Source organism: Paroedura picta, chromosome 13 (assembly GCF_049243985.1).
Source record: "Paroedura picta isolate Pp20150507F chromosome 13, Ppicta_v3.0, whole genome shotgun sequence".
Lineage (NCBI taxonomy): Eukaryota > Metazoa > Chordata > Lepidosauria > Squamata > Gekkonidae > Paroedura > Paroedura picta.
In genome coordinates, this window is record NC_135381.1 from 16277246 (window position 1) to 16298356 (window position 21111).

The 21111-nt window shown below is 46.3% G+C and overlaps 1 protein-coding gene and 1 long non-coding RNA gene across 6 annotated transcripts in view; one reads left to right on the forward strand and one right to left on the reverse strand.

Annotated features, from left to right (window-relative positions):
• MSI1 (musashi RNA binding protein 1) overlaps positions 1-21111 on the reverse strand; it is a 55035-nt gene that overhangs the window by 3937 nt on the left and 29987 nt on the right. For 2 of the 5 annotated variants that reach the window (XM_077308802.1, XM_077308806.1), the window contains 8 exons: positions 12893-12941; positions 10347-10429; positions 8522-8639; positions 7476-7556; positions 5138-5194; positions 1965-2033; positions 1674-1846; positions 956-1021 (listed from right to left, as the gene is read on the reverse strand). In XM_077308802.1, the coding sequence (XP_077164917.1) occupies positions 980-1021; positions 1674-1846; positions 1965-2033; positions 5138-5194; positions 7476-7556; positions 8522-8639; positions 10347-10429; positions 12893-12941 (672 nt within the window). In that variant the 3' untranslated portion in view covers positions 956-979. The remainder of the gene's footprint in view (positions 1-955; positions 1022-1673; positions 1847-1964; positions 2034-5137; positions 5195-7475; positions 7557-8521; positions 8640-10346; positions 10430-12892; positions 12942-21111) is intronic. The other 3 variants (XM_077308803.1, XM_077308805.1, XM_077308804.1) reach the window with 3 other exon arrangements.
• Positions 11972-19180, forward strand: LOC143823014 (uncharacterized). Its single transcript, XR_013226358.1, has 3 exons — positions 11972-12607; positions 17065-17188; positions 18792-19180. It is a non-coding gene; the product is annotated as an uncharacterized LOC143823014 (long non-coding RNA).

Sequence of the window (21111 nt, forward strand, 5' to 3'; positions counted from 1 at the left end):
GGGGAGGGCGATCGCCCCGGCCGCGCATGCGCGTTTGCGCCATGTGTGGCTGCAAACACACATGCGCGGCCCTGCTTCCCTCTTCTCCCCCCCCCCCACAAAAAGAAGCTTGCTGGGCCGCAAGCTAATCGGCCGTGGCCCGGTTGGGGACCACTGCTCTAGAAGCAATGCTGGGGTTCTCTTAAAGAGTATCTAAAATGGAACCCCTGGGGGTCCGTGAACCCCTCATTGAAAATCATTGAAAATCCCTGGTGTAGATATTAAAGAGAATGGGAAAAGGAACTAAACCTTGTGGAATACCATGATATAATCCTCTAGCTCCACATGTAGGGGTGGAACAATGAAAGAACAGGGCCCTGAATACTGTAAGCTTTTGCTATTCTAAAAGCAGACCTGGAATCCAGCTCTAATGTGTTTATCTAGTTGCTTTCATCCCAAACTGCTGGCCACCTGTCCCAGCACCTTCCCACAAAAAGGATATTAGCAGCTAGCCTATAAATGTGCTGGCTCCCAAGTCTTTTTTTCTTCCTACCAACTTGTCAAATGCAAGTCAGCACAACTCCCTCTATCAAGCAAGTATTAGCCACCTCCTGAATTCCTCCTACGACACAGCATGTTGTTAAGAGTCATGAAAGACAAGATTCAAGCAAAGAAGGTGGGTCGCACTTCTCCAAACAACTTGTCAACAAAATGCAATGTGATCTTGTGGTAGTAATAGTATATGCTCCATACAGCCTCAAAAAAAGTCCCGGGGGATCTGACCAGAGAGCTATCTGGTCCTACATCATGCTTCCAATGGCCAAATGCTTCTTGGAAGCATGATAAGAAGCCAACAATTTTCTTATAATGTGTTCTGGCCCAGCTGAGGCTCCTGAACTATCTTCAAGGGCAGTCCTAAATATCGTGAATCAGAGATGTCAAGCTGAAACGTTCTCATTCCCTTCCCCCATCTTACCTCCTCCTTTCTTGGTTCACAACTTCAGTGGTAACCATTAGTGAAAGCTGTTGCGATCAAAGGCCCCTACAAAAGAACACAGCACTCATTGGGTATATCTATGCTGTTTTGAACATGAAATGTGCTACAGCAGGGGTAGTGCTGCCAGGGGCTCATGGGAATTGTAGTCCATGGACATCTGGAGGACCACAGGTTGACTACCCCTGTGCTACAAGAATGCAGGATTACCAACACTGCATATAACCACAGGCAAATCCTTTATTCCTCATGTTTTTTTATATAGCTTGGTGAATATATATGAACATAAGCGGCATTAATCCATCTGTTCAATGATCATAACAGCCATGGATTCAATAGCAAGTTAATGGTCCATCAATTCTGCTTGACCATAAGTGATCCATATTAAGTTTGTTGAAAGCCAGTTTTGGCAAAACACTGCCAGCCAACTTTTGCAAAATGCCTGCTGACACACATCCATGAAAAGTGTAGTACATGCACCACAGAAGGACACCATGATTCTCCTGTTCTTGGAAGAGAGGGGATCAACACCATACAAATTACTTGCTCCAGTGTGATGCTGTTCATGCAAGTAGTTATTATCAGAGATGGCTCTTATGTCTTGTAAGCTGGAGAGACCAGGGACGGGGCATGTGACTTTGTGAACACCAAGCCTATGCTCTACCCACTGGCTGACAGGTCCCGCCCCTTGATCACTTACCCCTAGGCTGTGGCCAAAGCCGGTACTTGGGGCAGGACTTGCTGCGCTGATGTAACTGCTGACTCCCGACTCCTGATTGGCTGCTCCGTAAAGCTCTGCCATTGGCCCAGGACTGGTAGTTCCCAGGAAGCCACCGGTGCGGCTAGGGGTGGAGCCTGCAGGAGGAAGCAAAACTAGCCGGTGAAGATGACAAAATGGTAGCCCTGCCCCCCCACCCACCCCCAACAACCCAGCACCAAGTTTTACAAAAGCCAACAAGGCACCCCGCTGGGTAGCTAGACCAACAGTTACCTGTCCCTCGCACCACAGCTGCTGCAGCCGCTGCCGCTGCCATTGGTCCGTATGCAGTGAGAGGAATGGCTGAAAACAAACAGAGAGGGACTCATGTCAGAAGGAACCCTGGCTTCCTAGATGGTAGGGATGTTTTCACCCTCTTGTTGAGAGGTGGGAGGGTGCCAGCAAGCCGAATATTCAATGCACACCTACCTACCCCCCCTTTTTCACCTTTGAAGACCTGAGCCCCCAGTGGCTTGTGCATCCCAGAGTAGCACATCCTGGTTTGCAAGGTTTGAAAGCCACAACAGAGATTTCAAAACAATTTCGTTGCAATGCTAAAACTCATGACTACGGACTAGAAATAACTGTCTTCTACCTTCATTCCAAGGGCTGAACATGCGGCCTCCAAAATATTCTCCTTCACAAGCCCTTTCTGAGTCAATTGCCCTACTTTGTATCCAGTGCTGTAGGTAGTTGGCAGAGGAGAATGCAAGGAGCCACATCTGTGAAATCTCCATCGTTGACCCTGAACCTTAGTGCAAGGACCAAAGCTGGCAGCTCATTTGAGAAAGAGGCACCTCCCTCCACAATTGGCCAGCTGGCAAGTATCATTTCCATGTGGCTACTCCTTCCACATATACATACAGGCACACACATACCCCTGCTGGGAAATGACAGAGCAGAGGCTCTGCCACCGCCTTTCACCCTTCTATGGAAGAAACATATTCAAATACCAAGATGTGAGAATTTCCTAAGCTGTCTGCTCTCATAGGAAGTGAGGCTTCCAAGATCTACTAAAAGGCTACCAGAGATATCAAGGACCCAATGGGGAATCTCCCAGCATCACAAATACATAACTGTAGCTTAATGTTGGTGCTAGCAAACCACTACCTCCACAATCACCTTCATGCACAATAGAATTTTAGATCTATTTTACTGTGAATGCCCAGATGGGGCCATGACACCTAATCAATGGAGATCCCCTAATGTTGGAAGCCATAGCCCGGGTGAAAGGCCCCCACACACACACTTCCCTCACAATAAGCCCCATGCAGTCCACATCCCAGAAGAAAGGTAAAATCATCAAGTGTGAGGGGCTGTTATAGAGGATGGGATAATGCATCAGGAAGAGGTCAGTCTATTTGATCCAAAAAGGGATGAGTGGGGGGAGAGGAAGAGACTGCTAGGCATAATACACCAGGACATCTGCAAAGATTAGGGAAACAGCAGCAGGAGGAAGGTGCTTCCAGAATAGGCACTACACCAATTTAGAGAGGAAGAAAAGTGGCATGTAGATGGGAAGAAGAGGGAAGAAAAGAGCTGAAGCCCTAAAGCAGCCTCTGGTCTTTGCTCTATCGTGTCTGGGGGACTGGCGCTCCATCCCTTGCCCTTTGTCCGATGGGGCCTCAGAAGGTTCCATCTTGTCCCTGATACTCTTGAACATCTACATAAAACTGCTGGATGAGGTGCAGAATGCTGCAGCTGGGATGCCGACTAGAGTACGTCCATGCTTGGCTCATCCGCACTGACTTCGAGTTTATTTCCAGGCACAATTCAAGTTGCTAGTCTTGACCTTCAAAGCTTGGGACCATCATACCCAAAGAAGCACCTACTCTATTATGAACCCTCCAGACCACTACATTCATCTTCAATGGTCCTGCCTTCTGAGATTAGGTAGGCAGCAGTCTGGGAGAGGGTCTTCTTGGTTGTGGCATGAAAACTCTTGTTCATTCTCAGTGATCCTTCCTTCCTCACGAATGTTTTTATTGTTATTTTTAGGTCTTTGTATGCATTTCATCGGTATTTTTAATTGTTTTAATGAAGTGTGCTTTTGTGCAGGAAGTTGGTTATAAATGCTTTTAAAATGTGATTTTATCATATTGGCTGCCATGGCGACCCTTGAGAGCAGAAAGGCAGGCGATACATTTTGTTTTAAAACAAAGCATCTCCTTGCTCCTTCTGATGGTCTTAGGAAGGACTACCAAAACAACCAGATTTCCTTTGTTAGCCCATCTCTCAAGAAAGGGAATTTAAGGAGTTCAGAAGTAGAATCCAGGACATATGAGGGAGATTGGTATTATTGTCCCCACATTTTAGAAAGGGGGGGGTTGTCCACAGCTGAGGAAGTGGCTGGGCAGAGGCCCCCTAATGAGATTTAGACCTAGAATTTCCTAGCTACTGGTCTCTTGACCATTTATCTTTCACCAGCTCTCGTAGAAGTGAGCTATTTTTGAGGAAGTTTAGAGCAAGGAGGATGAGGACAAGACAGAAGGCTTGATATTAGCCTACAAAAAACATGAACACAGAGAGAAATGTGTCCTCTTGCGTATCATACAAGAATGCAGGGCTACCTAATGGAACAGATTCGCCATTGGTACAAGGCAGAAAAAAAGAAAACATGTAAAGCCTGTAGTTTAGATGGCTTTAACAAATGAATTTATATGATAAATTCACTGAGATGATGCCCATTAGCAGCTATTAAATGTCACAGCTAAAATTACAGAGGGAGTCAATATTCATCTTTGGTTATACAAGCAGAAAAAGGTGATCCCTATTCCATCTTGTGAACTTTGCTACAGGTTTCTGGTTGGGTGCCGTCAGAGAGATTGTTCCTGACATTATAGGTATTGGCTTGAACCAGAACATAGATTTCTTTAGAGAACCCAAACTTTCCCAGTGTAGCTTTAAAAGTACAACATGCAGAATGTTGATTTCATATCCAATTCAAATCACTGCTCCTCTTACTGGAACCAGTTCTTTCAGGTTTCTCAGGCCAAATGCCACTGCCTGCATTTTTTTTAACTGTAGAGGCAGAGGATTAAACCTGGAAGTTTCCACCTGTGACGTATGTGCTCTGCTAATGAACCATGGCCAGACAGTTCTGCAAGGAAATAACTACTTGAGTGTTTAACAGAAGGGGATGAACAGGTTTCATGCTTTGTGTGTCCACATTTCTCGATTCAAACAAGCAAATATCCCTCAGCATTGGCTATATGATTGTTTTCCTATCTAACATGCATTTCTGCTCGCCTCTCCTCACCCATCTGATTCTGATGCAAACACAGAAAGGACCACTTGCAGACACCTCCCTGTTGCCCCTGGCAGAGCACTGACAGTGCTAGAGTAGCCCAAAGCCCCCCTTCTCCCCTTCCAGTTTTTGCAAGGTTTAGGAAATCAGCAGGACTGACCTGTGAGCTCAGGGAGGACGGGGGCACTCGGGAGAGGGGTCCGCTCTACACGGAATTCTAAAAACGAAAGGCAAGACAACTTAGGATGCTTGGTCAACTTCCCCTGAAGAGGGGATCCAGCGAAGCGACAGAGATGCAAAAGCAAACAAAAACATTGTGGGTCAGGTAGCACATGGGGATTCTTTGAGTTACCACTTGTTCTGAAAACCAGCAGGTGAAGGAAATCCAGCAATTTCAAAAGCAACATTGAACACGATTGTTAATTATCACCTGATATTTCAGTTTCCCCATCTGTAAAAGGGGAACAACAGTACGACCTACATCCATTACAGGCTCATGGTGAATGCAATGAAAGCCAAAAAGCACTTTGCAAGTGAAAACTCTTCTAAAAGGAATAACCAGGAGGCAGTGATCTTCATGCACCAGTCTTAAGGGGGGAAAGGAAAGAGGGTTGGGTGCTGCATCTACTCATCCATGCATTTCTTTGCAGAGACATATGAGACAAAGAAGAAGAGTTGGTTTCTATAGCTCACTTTTCACCGCCTGAAGGAGTCTCAAAGTGAGTATTATTATTATTATTATTATTATTATTATTATTATTATTATTATTATTATTTCAATTTATTTCCTGCCACTCCCAGGAACCGTCTTGGATTACAATCGCCTTCCCTTCCTCTCCCTATCACAAGACACCCTGTGAGGTAGGTGAGGCTGAGAGAGCTGCTGACAGGACAGCTTGGTCAGAACAGCACAGTCAGGGCTGTGATGAGCCCAAGATTACCCAGCTGGCTGCATGTGGAGGAGCAGGGAATCAAACCCAAGTTCACCAGATTAGAAGCCACCACTCTTAACCACTGCACCATGCAGCATGGTGAAAGGCAGCAAAGTGGGCATAGCCTATCAGGGGTGGACATAGCCTATCAGGGGGAAGAGTCATGTCCAAGTACTTGCTCAGTTATTAAGGTTCACTGAGCCACTTACCATCTCCCACTAACACAGCTCACAAAGTCACTGTAAGAGCACAGTGAGAATGCTGTATGTTAACAGCTAGGGATCCTTGAAGGAAGAGCATGACAGAGACGGTAGAAGTAGGAAATATATTTTGGCATGGAAAAATCATAGATGGTCTTCAAATTGTATTCCAGGGAACTTCCCTGGCCCCCAGAAGGCATTTTTAGGGCAGCGTTTAGGCCAACACCAAGAGTCAACTGAGTATTCCCAGGACGTGATGGCAAAGGCTCACAGGGTCCTCGGAGGGCAGGTCAAGGGGTGCAGTTTGTGAGCCTTGGCTTAGATCACCATCTGTTATTGTGCCCCTTTTATAAAGTGAAACTCATTCTGTCCATTACCAATGAAAATCAGAATATCACTGCTGGAAAAGACCAGTCAACTCCCAACAAGGGTGGCTGCTTAAAACCAGAGCAGCCTATAAGAAAATGGCTGCTGCCTCATGTCAGAAGGATAATCCTGAAGAAATCATAGAATCATAGAGTTGGAAAGGGCCATACAGGCCATCTAGTCCAACCCCCTGCTCAACGCAGGGTCAGCCCTAAGCATCCTAAAGCATGTGATGATGCTCTAAGGCAATTATTAGCATTTGCTTCATTCATGTTGTTAGGATGCTATTTCGTCATGGTGACATTTTGCAAAAGCAATTCAGCTTGTTGTAGGGATGAGAAATTGGACAGGCATAGTTCCCATTCAAACCAATGGGGCTTGTACAGGACAACTTGCCACCCACCGATAGGGTGCCATGGAACAGTTCTGCTTGCTCCCCACTTTGCTACAAAATACCCAAATTAGGCTGCGTTTTTCTTATATTTAGCACTATGGTACTATCGGGAGCCTGGTCTGTTTGTTTGTTTGCCAAGTGCTTCAAAGCCCTTACTTCATTCGTAAGGTTTTGGACTCCATCCCATTTTCATGCATGAGCCTTGGTAACACCTGGGTTATTGCTATTCGTGCAGAATTAAAGAGCTTGCTTTGTATTCAGAAAGATGGCAACTCTGCTTTAAAGTAGAAGCTGAGGAGAAAAGGGAATGGGGAGGAACACAGTTGAGAGAGAGACAGACAGACTTGCAAGGGGATTCTTTCCAGTAATAGCCAGCCTCAATGAAGAATCTAGTCAAGAGGGAGTTGTATCAGCTTTTCTGGCCTCTGCACGGTTTGTTCCCTGACTACGTCTTGAATCCTTCAGTCACTTCCCCTGATCCCATCCCTCCTAGAATCAGAACAACTGGCAAAAGCCTCCAGGGATGCATCATGAGAGATGCCAGGAACCCACCACTAAGCACAAAAGCAAACCTACAGGAAATAACTGAGAGAAATGAGGACTTACCAGGAAACTGGTAAGTGTAGCCAGGTGCGATGCCCGTGTAACTCCGGCTGGCGTAGGTGGCTGCCTGGAAGCCAGGGTAGCCTATTGTTTAAAAAAAAAACAGAGCTTAGTTTAAAAAAAATATTGCTTCAGTCCTTTGTTTGCATGCAACCAAGGCAACAGGAGACTGGTGACTCTCTGGAACGCTGTGGCAGCACCTGGGATGGGAAGGAGAAGGGCAAGGAAAGACATTTCCACAGAATGAAGCAGACAGGTTTTCTTCCAGAGCAGATGGGAGGGCTTCAAGGAAGTCTTCAGCCCTTGCACTTATCATGTGAGAAAACCAAAGTCTATCAGCAGTATCCAGTACAATTCCACAAGAATTTTTTTTATCCTATATAAGTGGCAGCTCCACATAGAAGAGAACTTTTTACAAAGAAGCTGGTTTGCTCAGCCCACTTCTAAACTCAGAGGCTGGAGCTGCAGTCTTTGTATTTTCACTCTGTCTGCCACAGGAGAATGAGAGGCAAACATAAGAACAAAAGAGGAGGGCTACTCAATATCTGTCAGCATGTCTGGCTGCTCTGGCCGATCAGCCTCTGCTGGGCTGAAAAGAGAGGAGACACATAATTTTACTAGATCTCTATACCAGATGTGACTGATTTGTTCAGACGCTCACAATAGAGAGATGGGCAAGGCTTGCCTGAGTTTCGGGGAAGCCTGACTGATAATTCTGAACTCTGGGTCTGCATCCTGAGGCTCATCCATACTAGGACATCTCTTAACCAGGATCTGATGTGTTAGTCCTTATACATCCTAACAATAAACCTTTTGGGGTGATACAGCAAAGGCCACCGTCATGTTTAATTCAAACAACAGACATTCCTCTGCAGTTCTCCATTCTGCCAGGTGATGGTGGTGTATGATCATGATTACAAATGCTTCCCCCCCCAGAGAGCAGCAATTACACAGCACTAACCTTACCAGGAAGCAAGCGACCCAGGTTGATTGGAGCAGGGAAGAAAGGCAGAGAGGGTGGCTGAGAGTTCAGAGTTTATCATGCTTACCCAACATGCCAATCCCAAGCATGAAGGCATCCATCCCATAAGGCATCACTCGGGACCGCCCCCTTGCTGAGCCAGTAGGGGACATCACTTCCTTTGGCTGAGCTTTTTTACATTCCACCTGACGTGGGAAACACAAAATGGAGTCCAGTTTCTGCATAGACTTGCAGGACAATATCCCAGGAGGCTTACAGAGTCAAAATCTCTGCAAGAGCTTCCTCTCCCCTCCTCAAAGCCTCTTTATACATCACGTTCCCAACATTTACTCAATTTTCTCCTAAAGGAAATCAGAGGTTAGCATGGGTGTCCACCCCCCACCCCAGTTTTCACCTTGATTAAGCTGTGAGATGTATTGGGCTGTTTCCACGCAGGTTATTTGTCCCAGGTTTGGAGCTCCTGGGAGGGTGGGGCCCTGCTTCCCCACAGCATCACTGCACTTCCTGTGGTTTCCCTGATCTTCCCCAAGACTCCTTTGCTGCAAAATCTTGGGAAAGATCATAGCAAAACCTGGATAGCTATCATGTGGGTGATTACATTCAGATGTTCCCAGAACCACAGAGGGCAGCCATTTTCTCTGCCCCGTTCCCATAGCACCCCCCTGCAATCATGAGCTTTTTCATTTAAAAAAATCAGTAATTGAATTTTCAGCTTTCATTTTTTTTCCAGTCTCTAAACTCTTTCACTATGGAGATATGAAGAAGAGTTGTTTTTTATGTCCCACTTCTTACTGTCAAAGGAGTCTCAAAGCAGTTTATAACCAACTTCCTATTCCCACAACAGACACCCTGAAAGGTAAGTGGGGCTGAGAGAGCTCTAACAGAACTGTTCTGTGAGAACAGATCTAGCAGGATTGTAACTAGGCCATGGTCACCCAGCTGGCTGCAGGTGGAGGAGTAGTGGGGAATCAAACCTGGTTCTCCAGATTAGAGGCTGCCAATCATAACCACTATTACCAGGGGTAGTCAAACTGCGGCCCTCCAGATGTCCATGGACTACAATTACCATGAACCCCTGCCAGTGAATGGCAGGGGCTCATGGGAATTGTAGTCCATGGACATCTGGAGGGCCACAGTTTGACTACCCCTGCATTATACCATGCTGGCCACTACACATCAGGGTGGACTAAGCCTCAATGCAGCTCAGATTTATTTCGGAACCTGCCAATTTATCAGTACGCAAAATACATGCCATGATAGTAAGAGGCAACAGGGCTGGCTCTGAAAAACAGAAGCTGCCATACGAGCTAATACAGCTGATCATCACAGATTTATTTCTTTTGGTTTTCCACCACTTTCTTTCAAGGGACTTAAGGAAGTTGAAGCTGAGAGAGAGTGACCTGCCCAAAGTCAGCCAGCAAGTTTCATTGGGGGTGGGAGATTTACTGTAAGTCACACAACTTTTAGAGGATGGTTTAGTGAGAACATCGTTGCTTTTATATTTCATAGATTGACCAACCATATCCTTTTTGGTCCTCCTTCTAATCTGCTCCTCTCCTGTTTACAGACTCGAACTGTAGGTAACCCCTGTTTGTTTACACGTGCGGATTCCTGACATTGTAGCTTCAGGGTAGTCCTGAATGAACTGATCTGCCTGTTTCAAAGAGGAGTGGGGAGCACTTTGCCAAGTAACCCAGAGATATGTTCTCTGGCAACTTAAGAGCCTGTGGACACAGGTGGAGTGGCCCTGCAGTTTATAACCAACTGTCAACCCACCCATAAAGCAGCTCAGTGGAAAGGCATAGCACCCTGTGAAGACCCTGGTGACCCAGGTTTTTGGTTGTACTGGTTGCAAGGCCAGGCCTGCACCCCGCTGCTTCGTGCTTTTTTACCATTTTGTTGTTGATCTCATGGAAGTGGATCTCGCAGACTTTCTCCACAATATCTTCACTCTCGAATGTGACAAAACCAAAACCTGAAGAAAAAACAGACCCAGTCTTGGTTAGTTCTGGAGACCTCAAGCAAAACCACACACAACAGGAGCCCAGATTGAAATCTAACCACACTCAAGTCCTGTAATTGGCCCAGTGAGACTGACCAATATCTCAACGGGGTGATACTTCTGACTGGGCTTTCTCAGCCAGGGTCTCATGAAGCCTGGGGTTTCTTGACAGCCCTGCAAAGGTTTCCAGAATGGGTGGGAGTTAATTAATGTTTAATATGTTTTTTAAATTTGTTAAACATTTATTTATTTGATTTCATTTATTGGGGATATGACTACATAGGGTCATGTTGACCCCCCCCCCAAGCAAATGATGGGCCTGGAGTGGATGGAAGAGGGAGAGGCCCCAGGTGGTGCGCCTCTCAACCACATTGTGCATGATTGTGCCACTTCTGGGGTTCCTCGACATCTAAAGAATGTTTCAGGGGTTTCTCAACGCTAAAAAAGTTGAGAAAGGCTGAACTGGACTATATCGCTTCAGGCTGCAGAGGAAGGCTTATAGTATTGAATTCTCACCATTCAAAGAATTTCTCCCCCGAAAAACAAAACTAGTATGTCATGGACAGGGGTTCCACTCCAGGGCCCTCCCCACTCTGGCATCCTAGTTTTCTGTGGACAGTAGAACCAGGCCTCTGACAGAACGTACACAAGAAACGTACATAGCCTAGATTCACCTTGCAAATAGTCCTCAACTTGGTATCTCTGCCTGGCCTCCCACCATCTTTTGAAGGCCCACTGAGGACAAAAGAGCATGAACTGCTCATAACAGCCAAGGGGGCTCAGTCAGTTGGACGAGTCACACAATTCAGAGACAGCTTCAGCACAGTGGGGTTCTGTAGGGACACCACAGCTGCTCCCTGGCATCAGAATGGAGTCAGTGGGCCGTTGCTATGGCGAAACTAACAAAGTTACTCTCTTAATCTCGGTTGCAGGTACCACCCGTACCTAAGCTCTCTTTATCCTCAATGAATGGCAGCTATTTAGTTCTGAGCTGTGAGTAAGGAAACAGGATTTGGAGGAAAGGGTGGATGGAGAGAGGCAGTGTTTAGGGGAATACAGGGTCAAGAAGCATTGCGTAGAGTCTAGGGACAGGAGAGGCTCTGCACTGTGAAGGGGAAAAAAAACAAGTAGCATGGCAACTGAGCTCTGGAGTCTGTGGGGAAAACTTGTCAGCCGGAGAGCAGGAGTGAAACTTCATGAAGCAATCTGAAGCAGTCAGCAAAGTCTAGCTATTATATTAACTAGTACAGGCCCCCACTCTGAACATGCAAAAGAGATGGGACACAGCCCTTCTTTTTACACACCTGTACGACTTCAGAATGCAAAACAACTGATGTGCCATGCACGAGATACTACACGGGTTCCTCTTGCATGGGGAAAAGGCAGAGCTGTAGCTTTGCCCTCTTTTGCCCAACCCAGCAGCACAAAGAAAAAAAAAACAGATGTCTTCCAACCATACATACATAGGTAGGAGAGAGAGAGAGAGAGAGAGGATTCCAATTCCATATGTGAAGATTAAACTTCAGGCTTCTAGCCTAACCTTCTGCATGGCATGTTAGCTTTCAGCATGAAGGATATGGTTGTTAGCCAACTGATGTGGGGGGGAAGTTCTCCACAAAAACAGAGATAAATAAGATCGCCTACTAACAAGTACACGTTAAATTGCTGCAAAGACCAGCTGAAAACCTGACAACCCTTTAAGGCAGGAAGATTTTCAAGCAGGCATGTGTTTACATAGCAAATTATCCCCACCTACAGATGAAAGGACTGTACCATGTACAAAAAAAAATAGAAGCTGTGTCACAGATGAAGGAGAGCGCAGTTGGTCTTCATTTGCAAGCCAATCAAACGTTTGGAGGCTGTCAGGGCCCCTTGGGTAGTATCAATAGCCCTCAAGCTAGTCAATTCCTTTAACACAGCATGCCTTCTCTCACCCTCCCCCCTTTCTCTCTCTCCCCTCACACACAGGGGAGTGGTCTCAGCAGCTTGCAGGGCCAGCCAGGCTCCCCCCTCTGTAATCAAACTACCAAAAAGGGGCTCTGGGAAAAGGTGACCTGGGTGCAGCAGCCGGCCCCCATGCTGTGGAAGGAGGAGAACCGGTCTCTTAGCTCTCCTGTCAGCTTCCCGTGGGCTCAAATTACACAGGACAAGGTAAGACATACACAGACCGCTGGAGCCACGTAGGTGATGGGAGGGGAAGAGAAATGGGGCCTGTCTCCTCTTCAGCAAGTGTAGCTCACAGGAAGCGGGTGGACAAAAGCCCTCTGTGCTGAGCAGGGACTGAGGTAAAAGGACACGTTGATGAAGGAAGGAGGTCTGAAGCACAGAGATAAAGAGGAGCTGTGGACTGGGCATGTCACTGGGGGCTGGGAGCCTGGGAATGCCACAGACACACACAGACAGTACAGGCTTCTGTGCCAAAAATACAGATCTCACCTCGGTGCCGGTTAGTCGTCTTGTCAAACATGAGCATAGCATCATCCACCTGCAGAAAACAAAGATGGGGGGACGGGGAGAACTGAGGTTATGGAAGGAAGACTATTGTTTTAGCTTAGCCAGACTGGACATTTAGGACCACTAGATAGAGAGAGGCAGTTGCATCAAGTGGCAAACTTCAGCTATTTAATGATATAATTTTTTTTTTTTACTGGATGAGAGTTAGTTGGATATTTTTCCAGAAGCACCAAAACGTCTTGCCCTCTACCAAGGACTTTAGTAATCTATCTGCTCATCTCCCTACCTCGGTCACCAGGATCACATAAATCCTGAGCGAGTAGGACTGTCCCAAGTTTCAAATCAGCATACAGCAAAAAGGCAAATACAAGTACACATCTATCTTTGGACAACATCTCCAGGTCCGATATGTGAAGCCGAGCATTTGCCAGGTGATAACTGACTACTTGTGAAGATAATAAATATCTAGTAAGCAGGTCATCTGTAAAACACCACCATACAACCAGGAAAACTTTATCACACTTCTGGACCCGAGTAAAAATCCAGGGAATCAAGGAGTGGCAAAATACCTCCCCCCAAAAGCAGATGACCACTTTTCCAAGTGATAATAAGAACACTGTAATAAAAATGCTGTAGACAGCTGTTGTAGGACTGAGCTACACCACACACCCACACACAAATGATAATGGTACCCTAACCTGGGGGGAACCAACAAACTGAGAAGTTGCTACTGCCTTTGCTTCTGACTCCACCCCACCAGTGTGGGTGTTATAAGCATACTAGCTTCAAAGCGTGTTCCTAAGAACGGGCCTTGAAAGGGCCCCCCCTCCCCTGGAGCCCAGCCAGGCAGTGGCCCTGGGCCGCAGCTTGCAGCCGGATCAAGTGGGGTGGGGGCTGGCCAGGTTGTTAGCAGGCCCAGGACAGAACTCCTTAGCAGGCTGGGAGGCCCTCGTTAGTAGGCCCAGCCTAGCTGCCCGGAGGCTCTCATTAGCAGGCCCTCCACCACGATCCTTTGTCCAGGGCCCTCTCCCCTTACCTGCTGCTGGCTCCAGGCACTGAGAGCAAAGAGGCTAGAGTCCAGGGACGGAAGGCAGGAGTAGGGCCAATCTGGGTGCAGCCAGCTTTGCTGGCTACACGCTGATTGGCCCTATTCCAACTTGGACAGCCAGACATGTTCCACCCCCCAGGCTGTTTCACAAATATATAGGGGAACCATGGATGGATGGATAAGGAATAAGGATGAAGCTGTGTTCCACACAATTAGAGTTAATCCACCAGGCACAGCAACTTTTCAACAACTCAGAGATTCCCTCCCCGGCCTTGCAAACTTCATATTTAATTGGAGGATGGAAGCTGAAACCTGGACCAATATGCACAACATGTGCTCTGCTACTGAAGCCATTGTCAATGTAATACTGCCCTAATATAGGGCAGATGAAAGGATTACAGAGACCTTGCCTATACAGAGGTTTGAATGATGCAACACACAGTCTATGTGCTTATGACACTCTAGGGAAGGGTGGGGTATAAATGTAAAAATGACTAAATAAAATAAACCAGTTATCGCTTTATCATTTGCTTTCAGACTAAGTTTTCCATCAGCAGAACTTTCTTGCCCCCTCCCAGTGATCTCCATGAAATGCTGCTGTTGAGGGATAGGGAACCCTGAGGGACAACATGAGGGGAAGGGGGAAACTGCCAGTTTAGTCAGGATCCAACCCCAATATGTGCAACGAATTTTGCAGGGAACATCAGCTAAGTGTGTGCATGTATTTATTTTGAAAACTCAGCATATATGGAGAGAATACTACCAGCCCATACTCACAGGGAAGCTGAAAGGATTATGGATAATGGGTGCAGTGCACCTTAAACACTCTAAAGCTACTATATAGCTGCTCAGGACTGATGCCACTTTGCATGTGGTCACCTGCATTCTGCCTCTACTGCCCATATGATGTGTAGTGGATTTAATAGAATATGCTGTTTGGATGTGTGCATACAGGGGGCAGATGTCTCCCTTTGTTTACTCTGAAAATTGACACAATCAATAAAGAACTAGTCTGTTTGGGGGAGAGGTCCAGCATTAGGAAACAAGTTAGTGGTTTAAACAGTTGGTGCTCTTGGCCTCATTCCTGAAATTTATTAATTGGGCTTCAGGAGTTTAAAGCCAGTGTTCAACTTCAGCTTACTGCACCAGGCTGAACCCACCTCCCCAGGTTTAAAAGAAAGGTGTGTGTGGCTCTTATAGACCAGGCACGTCATTCCCTTTTGCAGGGCACAGAAACTAGCTTGCCTTATTCACAGTCAAAGGGCTAGAGATGAGGAGCAGATCAAAATGAGCTTTCTGTCTTTGGGTCAGGGCTGATGTCAACCAATAGCACAGGCAAAGCCAAGGTCTCAAGACTGGACAAAGCGATGCAAGGAAGCAAAGAAGATTATCCACTTTACCAGCAGGAGTCCTGCTTGGAGAAGTCTAGTAGATGAGCTGAGACTTTTAATAGCACCGGGCAGTTGGTGTTCTAGCCTTGTTAACCCAATGGTGTCAGGGATAACTGCAGAATTCTATCAATGTTCCGCAGGGCCTGTAAGACGGAGTTCTTCCGCCAGGCTTATGATTGAGTCTGGGGAGGAGAGCTATCCCGGGATTTACGAACTGGGGGTCCCGCCTAGTTGGAAAACACTGTGATTAGATCTTCCTGGCTATATCAGAGAGGGGATACAGTTGGGAGATGTGATCTACCAACTGGAATAAGGGAAGAATGCTTTTTCCGCCACCTGTTGAGTTGTTGGATTGTAACGTTGTATTTATTGGGGATTAATTGAAGGGGTTTTTATGGAAATTGTATTTTTATATTTTATTGTTTTTATCAGTTTGTAAGCCTCCTCGGGGCGACTGTGTCGGGAGGGGCGGGGTATAAATAAAATTATAAATAAATTTGAATCAACTCTATGTTTGCCTGAAAAAGAGAGCAGCACTGTGCCAGGAGAAGGTGGTTCTTTCTTAACCCCAGTCTTGCATATGTACCTATGCAGTTCAGATCTCAGCCAGATCTGGAAAGTTCAGATCTCAGCCAGATATTCCATAAGAGGCCTTAGAAAAGTCACTGTCTTTCCATTGCAAATGGGTAACAACCCAGAACTACCTCATAGTAATGTTGTCGAGTTTTCTGAAATAAGAGTTATGAAGAAAAACTCACAAAGGACTGAATGCACTCATGAAGAGCACAGCCTAAATGCTAATTTATTATTCTTCCCTTGTCAGCCATTCCCCTTTGGCACCAGAGCAGAAACTAAGTCAGTGGTCTGCCCTGACTTCTGACCACTGCTGGCCTAACACTACTGTTTCCCACTGCTTTGTTTTCACCCTGCCTCCTTTTTTCACAATTCAGGTAACTAAATTCAAGTTGGTACAAGCCAAAGGACACCCAGGAGAAGAGGCATACTATGCTGTTTTCAAGGACGTGCCTTAGAGGAAATTTAACTGGGAGACCAAATACAAATTAAAACAGAAATCTTAAGAGAAGAATAAAACAGGAATCCAGGGGCTCCTTGAAAGAAGAGTTCGTTCTTATATGCCACTTTTCACTACCCAGTCTCAAAGCGGCTTACAATCGCCTTCACTTTCCTCTCCCCACAACAGGCACCCTGTGAGGGAGGTGAGGCTGAGAGAGCCTTGATATCACTGCTTGGTCAGAACAGCTTTCTCAGTGCTGTGGCAAGCCCAAGGTCACCCAGCTGGCTGCATGTGGAGGAGGAGCAGGGAATCAAACCCAGCTTACCAGATTAGAAGTCCATGCTCCTAACCACTACACCAAGCTGGCTCTCAAGACGAGCAATGTAGTCTAGCATATATTTTGTCAAGTGCTTGAGGAGCCAACGGACTTGTTTTATTCTGCTGGTACTGAGTAGTACAGCTACTCATCTGTATGAGAAGATTTGCTAAGTCAGTATGGAAGAAAAAACTAGCAACCCTCAATGGGGGAAAAAACGCAGTGGATTGAAAATATCCAGCAATACTGGCATCAAACCTGGAGACCTTTTATGAAGTTCCCATGTTGTAGAACCATTTCAGAACTACAAAAGGAACCGAGTCATGTTCAAGTGGAGATGCCCGAGACTAAACTCCTATAGTTATATGTTTTATTCTTAGTCAGACAAAATGAAGGCCACCATAAAGAAAGCCCCCACGTCTCCCATGAAGTGGGCCACAAATGCCGAACTCCACAGAAACTGAGGCCAAGACCTTTCCAGGGTGACGTCAGACTCTGGAATGAGAAGGTAGGAAGACGCGGACTTGGTTGCTTTCCCTGGGAACGGCCAGGCAGCTGACTTCCCCAGAGCACCCAGGCACATCCCCTGTGGCAGAGGCCTTTCCCGACATCAGACCAGCATTCAATTTGCAAACAGAAAATGTGTGTCCTCAATAGGCATCCGTGTCCATGGAAACCCAGGGCAGGGAAGGCGGGATTAGTGGGGCCAGCCGGGCCCAGCAGCCAAGTTCAGGCAGCCAAGTGCTAAGTGTGAGTGGCAGCCCTTGGCGGGCGGCTATTGTTGCAGCTGGCTGTTGGGTGCCTCTTTGGGCCGAGCCCCTGCTGGGGATCCCTGCTGCTCCTCAGCCCATTCTCTCGAGCCTTTCTTCTCTTGAGGCCTCACTGGCTTTGCCAACGCCTGAGTAAGGCCTGAACAAAAGAGGCTGACGAGGATGGCTTCTCTTGGGGCCTGGTTGCTGTGGCAACCCTGGCCCCTCCAATCCCAGCTGCTGGATCAGATTAGCACGAGCTCAAATGCTCTCTTCTCCAAAGCTGTTCTGCACAGACACACAAAGGCACCCTGCTGGGGCCGGCCTCACTCATGCCTCTTGGGAGCTGGCCCTTATAGGCCTCATAAGGGGAAAATGAGGGCCACCCCCCCCTTTCCCTAGACACACACACACATACACACACACACCCTGTGAGGGAAAATCTGGGGGGAAACGAGGAGAGCCAGTCACTACTCTGCAGGGACTACTACTAGTTTGGTGACATGTCCGCTTCGTCTCCAAGTACTCAACAGAAACCTGTCTACTAGACTAAGTGCTCCTGCCACCACTTGGCTTTCCTGCCCATGTTCTGAAGAGAAGCAGCTTGGAGTGATGTGGCCAGAAAATAGCAGGGGACATGCACGGTTGTGATGTCCAAACAGCTGGATGGCATCTTGGTAACTGCTGAGGCCCTTCTTCATAAGAAGTCCAAGCATGCCACATCTGATCACTATGACATAATATTATTGTGCCACATCTGATCACTGTGACATTATAAACATGTGGCTTTGACCACATTCAAGAAATGTCATTAAGCAGTAACCATAGGTAAGGGGGGGGGGAGATGCAGGGTACAAAATGATACAATGAAAATCAATTCCCATATGCATTTTCAAGCCATTGGAAGCAATGTGAGATAAACTTAGCTACAACACTGTTACAGAACGCTTTGGCTGCTTAAGAACTGACCACCTCAAAAGGCCCAAGATCCCTTCCAGCAGTAAACTCCAGCCAGGGAGACCGTCTGGCTCACTGGGTGACTATGAGGCAGTCACTCTCAGCCTAACCTAAGCTCACAGGGTTTCTGTGAAGGTAAAATAGGAGAGAGCTATCATGTACATAACCCAGAGCTTCTCAGACTCCCTCAGTTCTGCAAGAGAAGAGGAGCTGCTCTTGCAATCTTACATAGCACTTTTTACGCACAAAACCATGTGCACACTGGGAAAAAAAATCTTTTAAAAATGAAATTGCTTCTTACTTAACCATCACTGTTTTGTTAAAGGAAGATTAAGGGATCCATTTAGTCATTTCCTTAGTCTATCCAAGGTCATTTTATTGCTGTCACTATCAAACTGTCCCCAGGAACCCCGCAGTGTTCTTTGATGAGAAGTCCAAAAGACAACTTATCCGCACTTATCCGCCATGATTCATCTTCCCCTTCAGTCTGCAACCGTGAGGCACATTCCGGAACAGCTCTCACTTCATGTGGCACGATGGTCAGGACAAGCGGGCTTGACCGGCACTTTGCACAAACCGAGACAACCACAGAATCATGTGACGCACCAACGTCAGAGATGGCTTAAGACAAATCAATCTGAGAAGAGTTCCATATTCTTCAACATTTCCCAGATAATAAATAGAGGAAGTTCCAGATCATGATACACTAGAGTTACTGGTGGAGTATGACAGCATGGCCAGGGAAATAATGATGGGGCCAAAACAATCCACGCAAATGTGCCATAAGTGGAGAACAGGAGCTGAAACACGTGAGCAAGTGATTTCTAGATGACAGAAGGCACGGAAACTCAAATTTATATCTATCAGCACACATGCTATAGTTCAGGGGTAGTCAACTTATAGTCCTCCAGATATGCATGGACTATAATTCCCATGAGCCCCTGCCAGCAAATGCATGGTAATTGTAGTCCATGAACATCTGGAGGACCACAGGTTGACTACCCCTAGTTCACATGCTATTTGGAGAATATCTGCTCCATTTTATAGCTTGAGGAACACTGAGGCACAGCAATCTGGTGAGTTCCATGCATACTAAACAAAAATTAAATGTTATTTTCTAACAGATAATGTACACATATGTAGTTTTCCCCCTTGCCACTGTACAATTGCAACATTTTTGTCCCCTACACCCTTAAAATTAAGAAGCAATGTTTACAGAGTGATTGCACCTTTCCCATGCAGGTCCTACCACCAAACAACAATCAGAGAACACACATACATTCTGTTCCCTGTAAACAATAATTCACTTTTCACTGTCCTTCCATCTCTGCAATAAAAGTTATTTTGTACCCAAAGTTTTCTCCTGTCTTATTATAGGCAACTAAATTTGAATCCAATGGCACCTTTAAGACCAACAAAGATTTATTCAAGGCATGAGCTTTCGTGTGCATGCACACTTCCTTCAAGGAGTGAGCTTTCATGTGCATGCACAGACCAACCCGGCTATCTGCTTAAATCTATTGTTATAAGCAAGCTCCCCTTGACTACTCCATCCCCTGCTAAAATCTTCAACAGGACTTAGCCAGGAGTTCATTTAGAATAGCAGGGATAGAATATGAGAAGAAAAATAACTTCTGAGAACATGCAGAGTGCCTTTGCCTCCCCACACATGTAGAATTCCAGAGCAGGAATTCACACTACTACCCATTCCCACACAGAAGATATGCTCTAATCTAAAATCGGACTTTGCCAGTACAGCGTAAAGAGCATTCCTTGCTTTATCAACAAAAAAAATGAAGTGTACATGAAGCTGAAGAAAGCTCTTACCGCCTGTATTTTGTCTTCTACCCACAGCAGTTTAGCTGACCTCAATGGGCCGAAAGAAGTAGTGAAAGCATCTATTTAGCATATAATACTAAGGCTTTAAAGTAGAAACGCCAGGGAAGAAAAATAAGCAACACACTTTTTGTCTCATTGAGAACTTATGTAATCATGGGATCAACAATCACAGCTTTTAGGTACTGAACAAAGCTTTAAGAGACTGCTTGCTTTCAGCATGCCTTTTCTGGATTTCCACTTTTATGGTTATAAGCAAATATAGTGCATGCAAAAAACAATAAAACAAAACACAACTTTTGCTTTAAAACTAGGACAATCTGAGGTCATTGGTTCCCAAGGGACTTGGTAAACCAGTTGTCCCCACAAAAGCAACACAGTGGCAGGGAAAGGTGCACCCTAAGTGTAGGTTTTATTGTAGGGATTGTAGAGATGCCAGCCTCCAGGTAAGAGCTGGGGATGGCCTGGCATTACAGCTCATCTCCAAAGTGCAGAAATCAGTTCCCCTGGGGGGAAAGATGCTGTGTAGAGGGTGGATTCTGTAGCATTCTGACTGAGGTCTTCCTAGGCTCCATCCTCAAATCTCCAGGATTTTCCCAATCCGGATCTGGCAATCCTATCCCCATATCCTCTACCGGAGAGGCTGGGAGAACCTGGCAGCCCTATTTACACGACAAATGCAATTGGGTTCACCAGTCTACAAACAATTCAGCCCATCCCTGCACAACAACCTGCTTAGAAGGAGAAATTAAATGCAAGTCACCAACCTCATAGGGCAGTTGCCTTCTGCCCCAGCTACAGGGGTGGTGCTACAACACAGAAAAATCAGGCCAGCAAACTGCTAGGGTGGTGCAGGAGGTGCTTGGCCTCACCCACGACAATACATAGT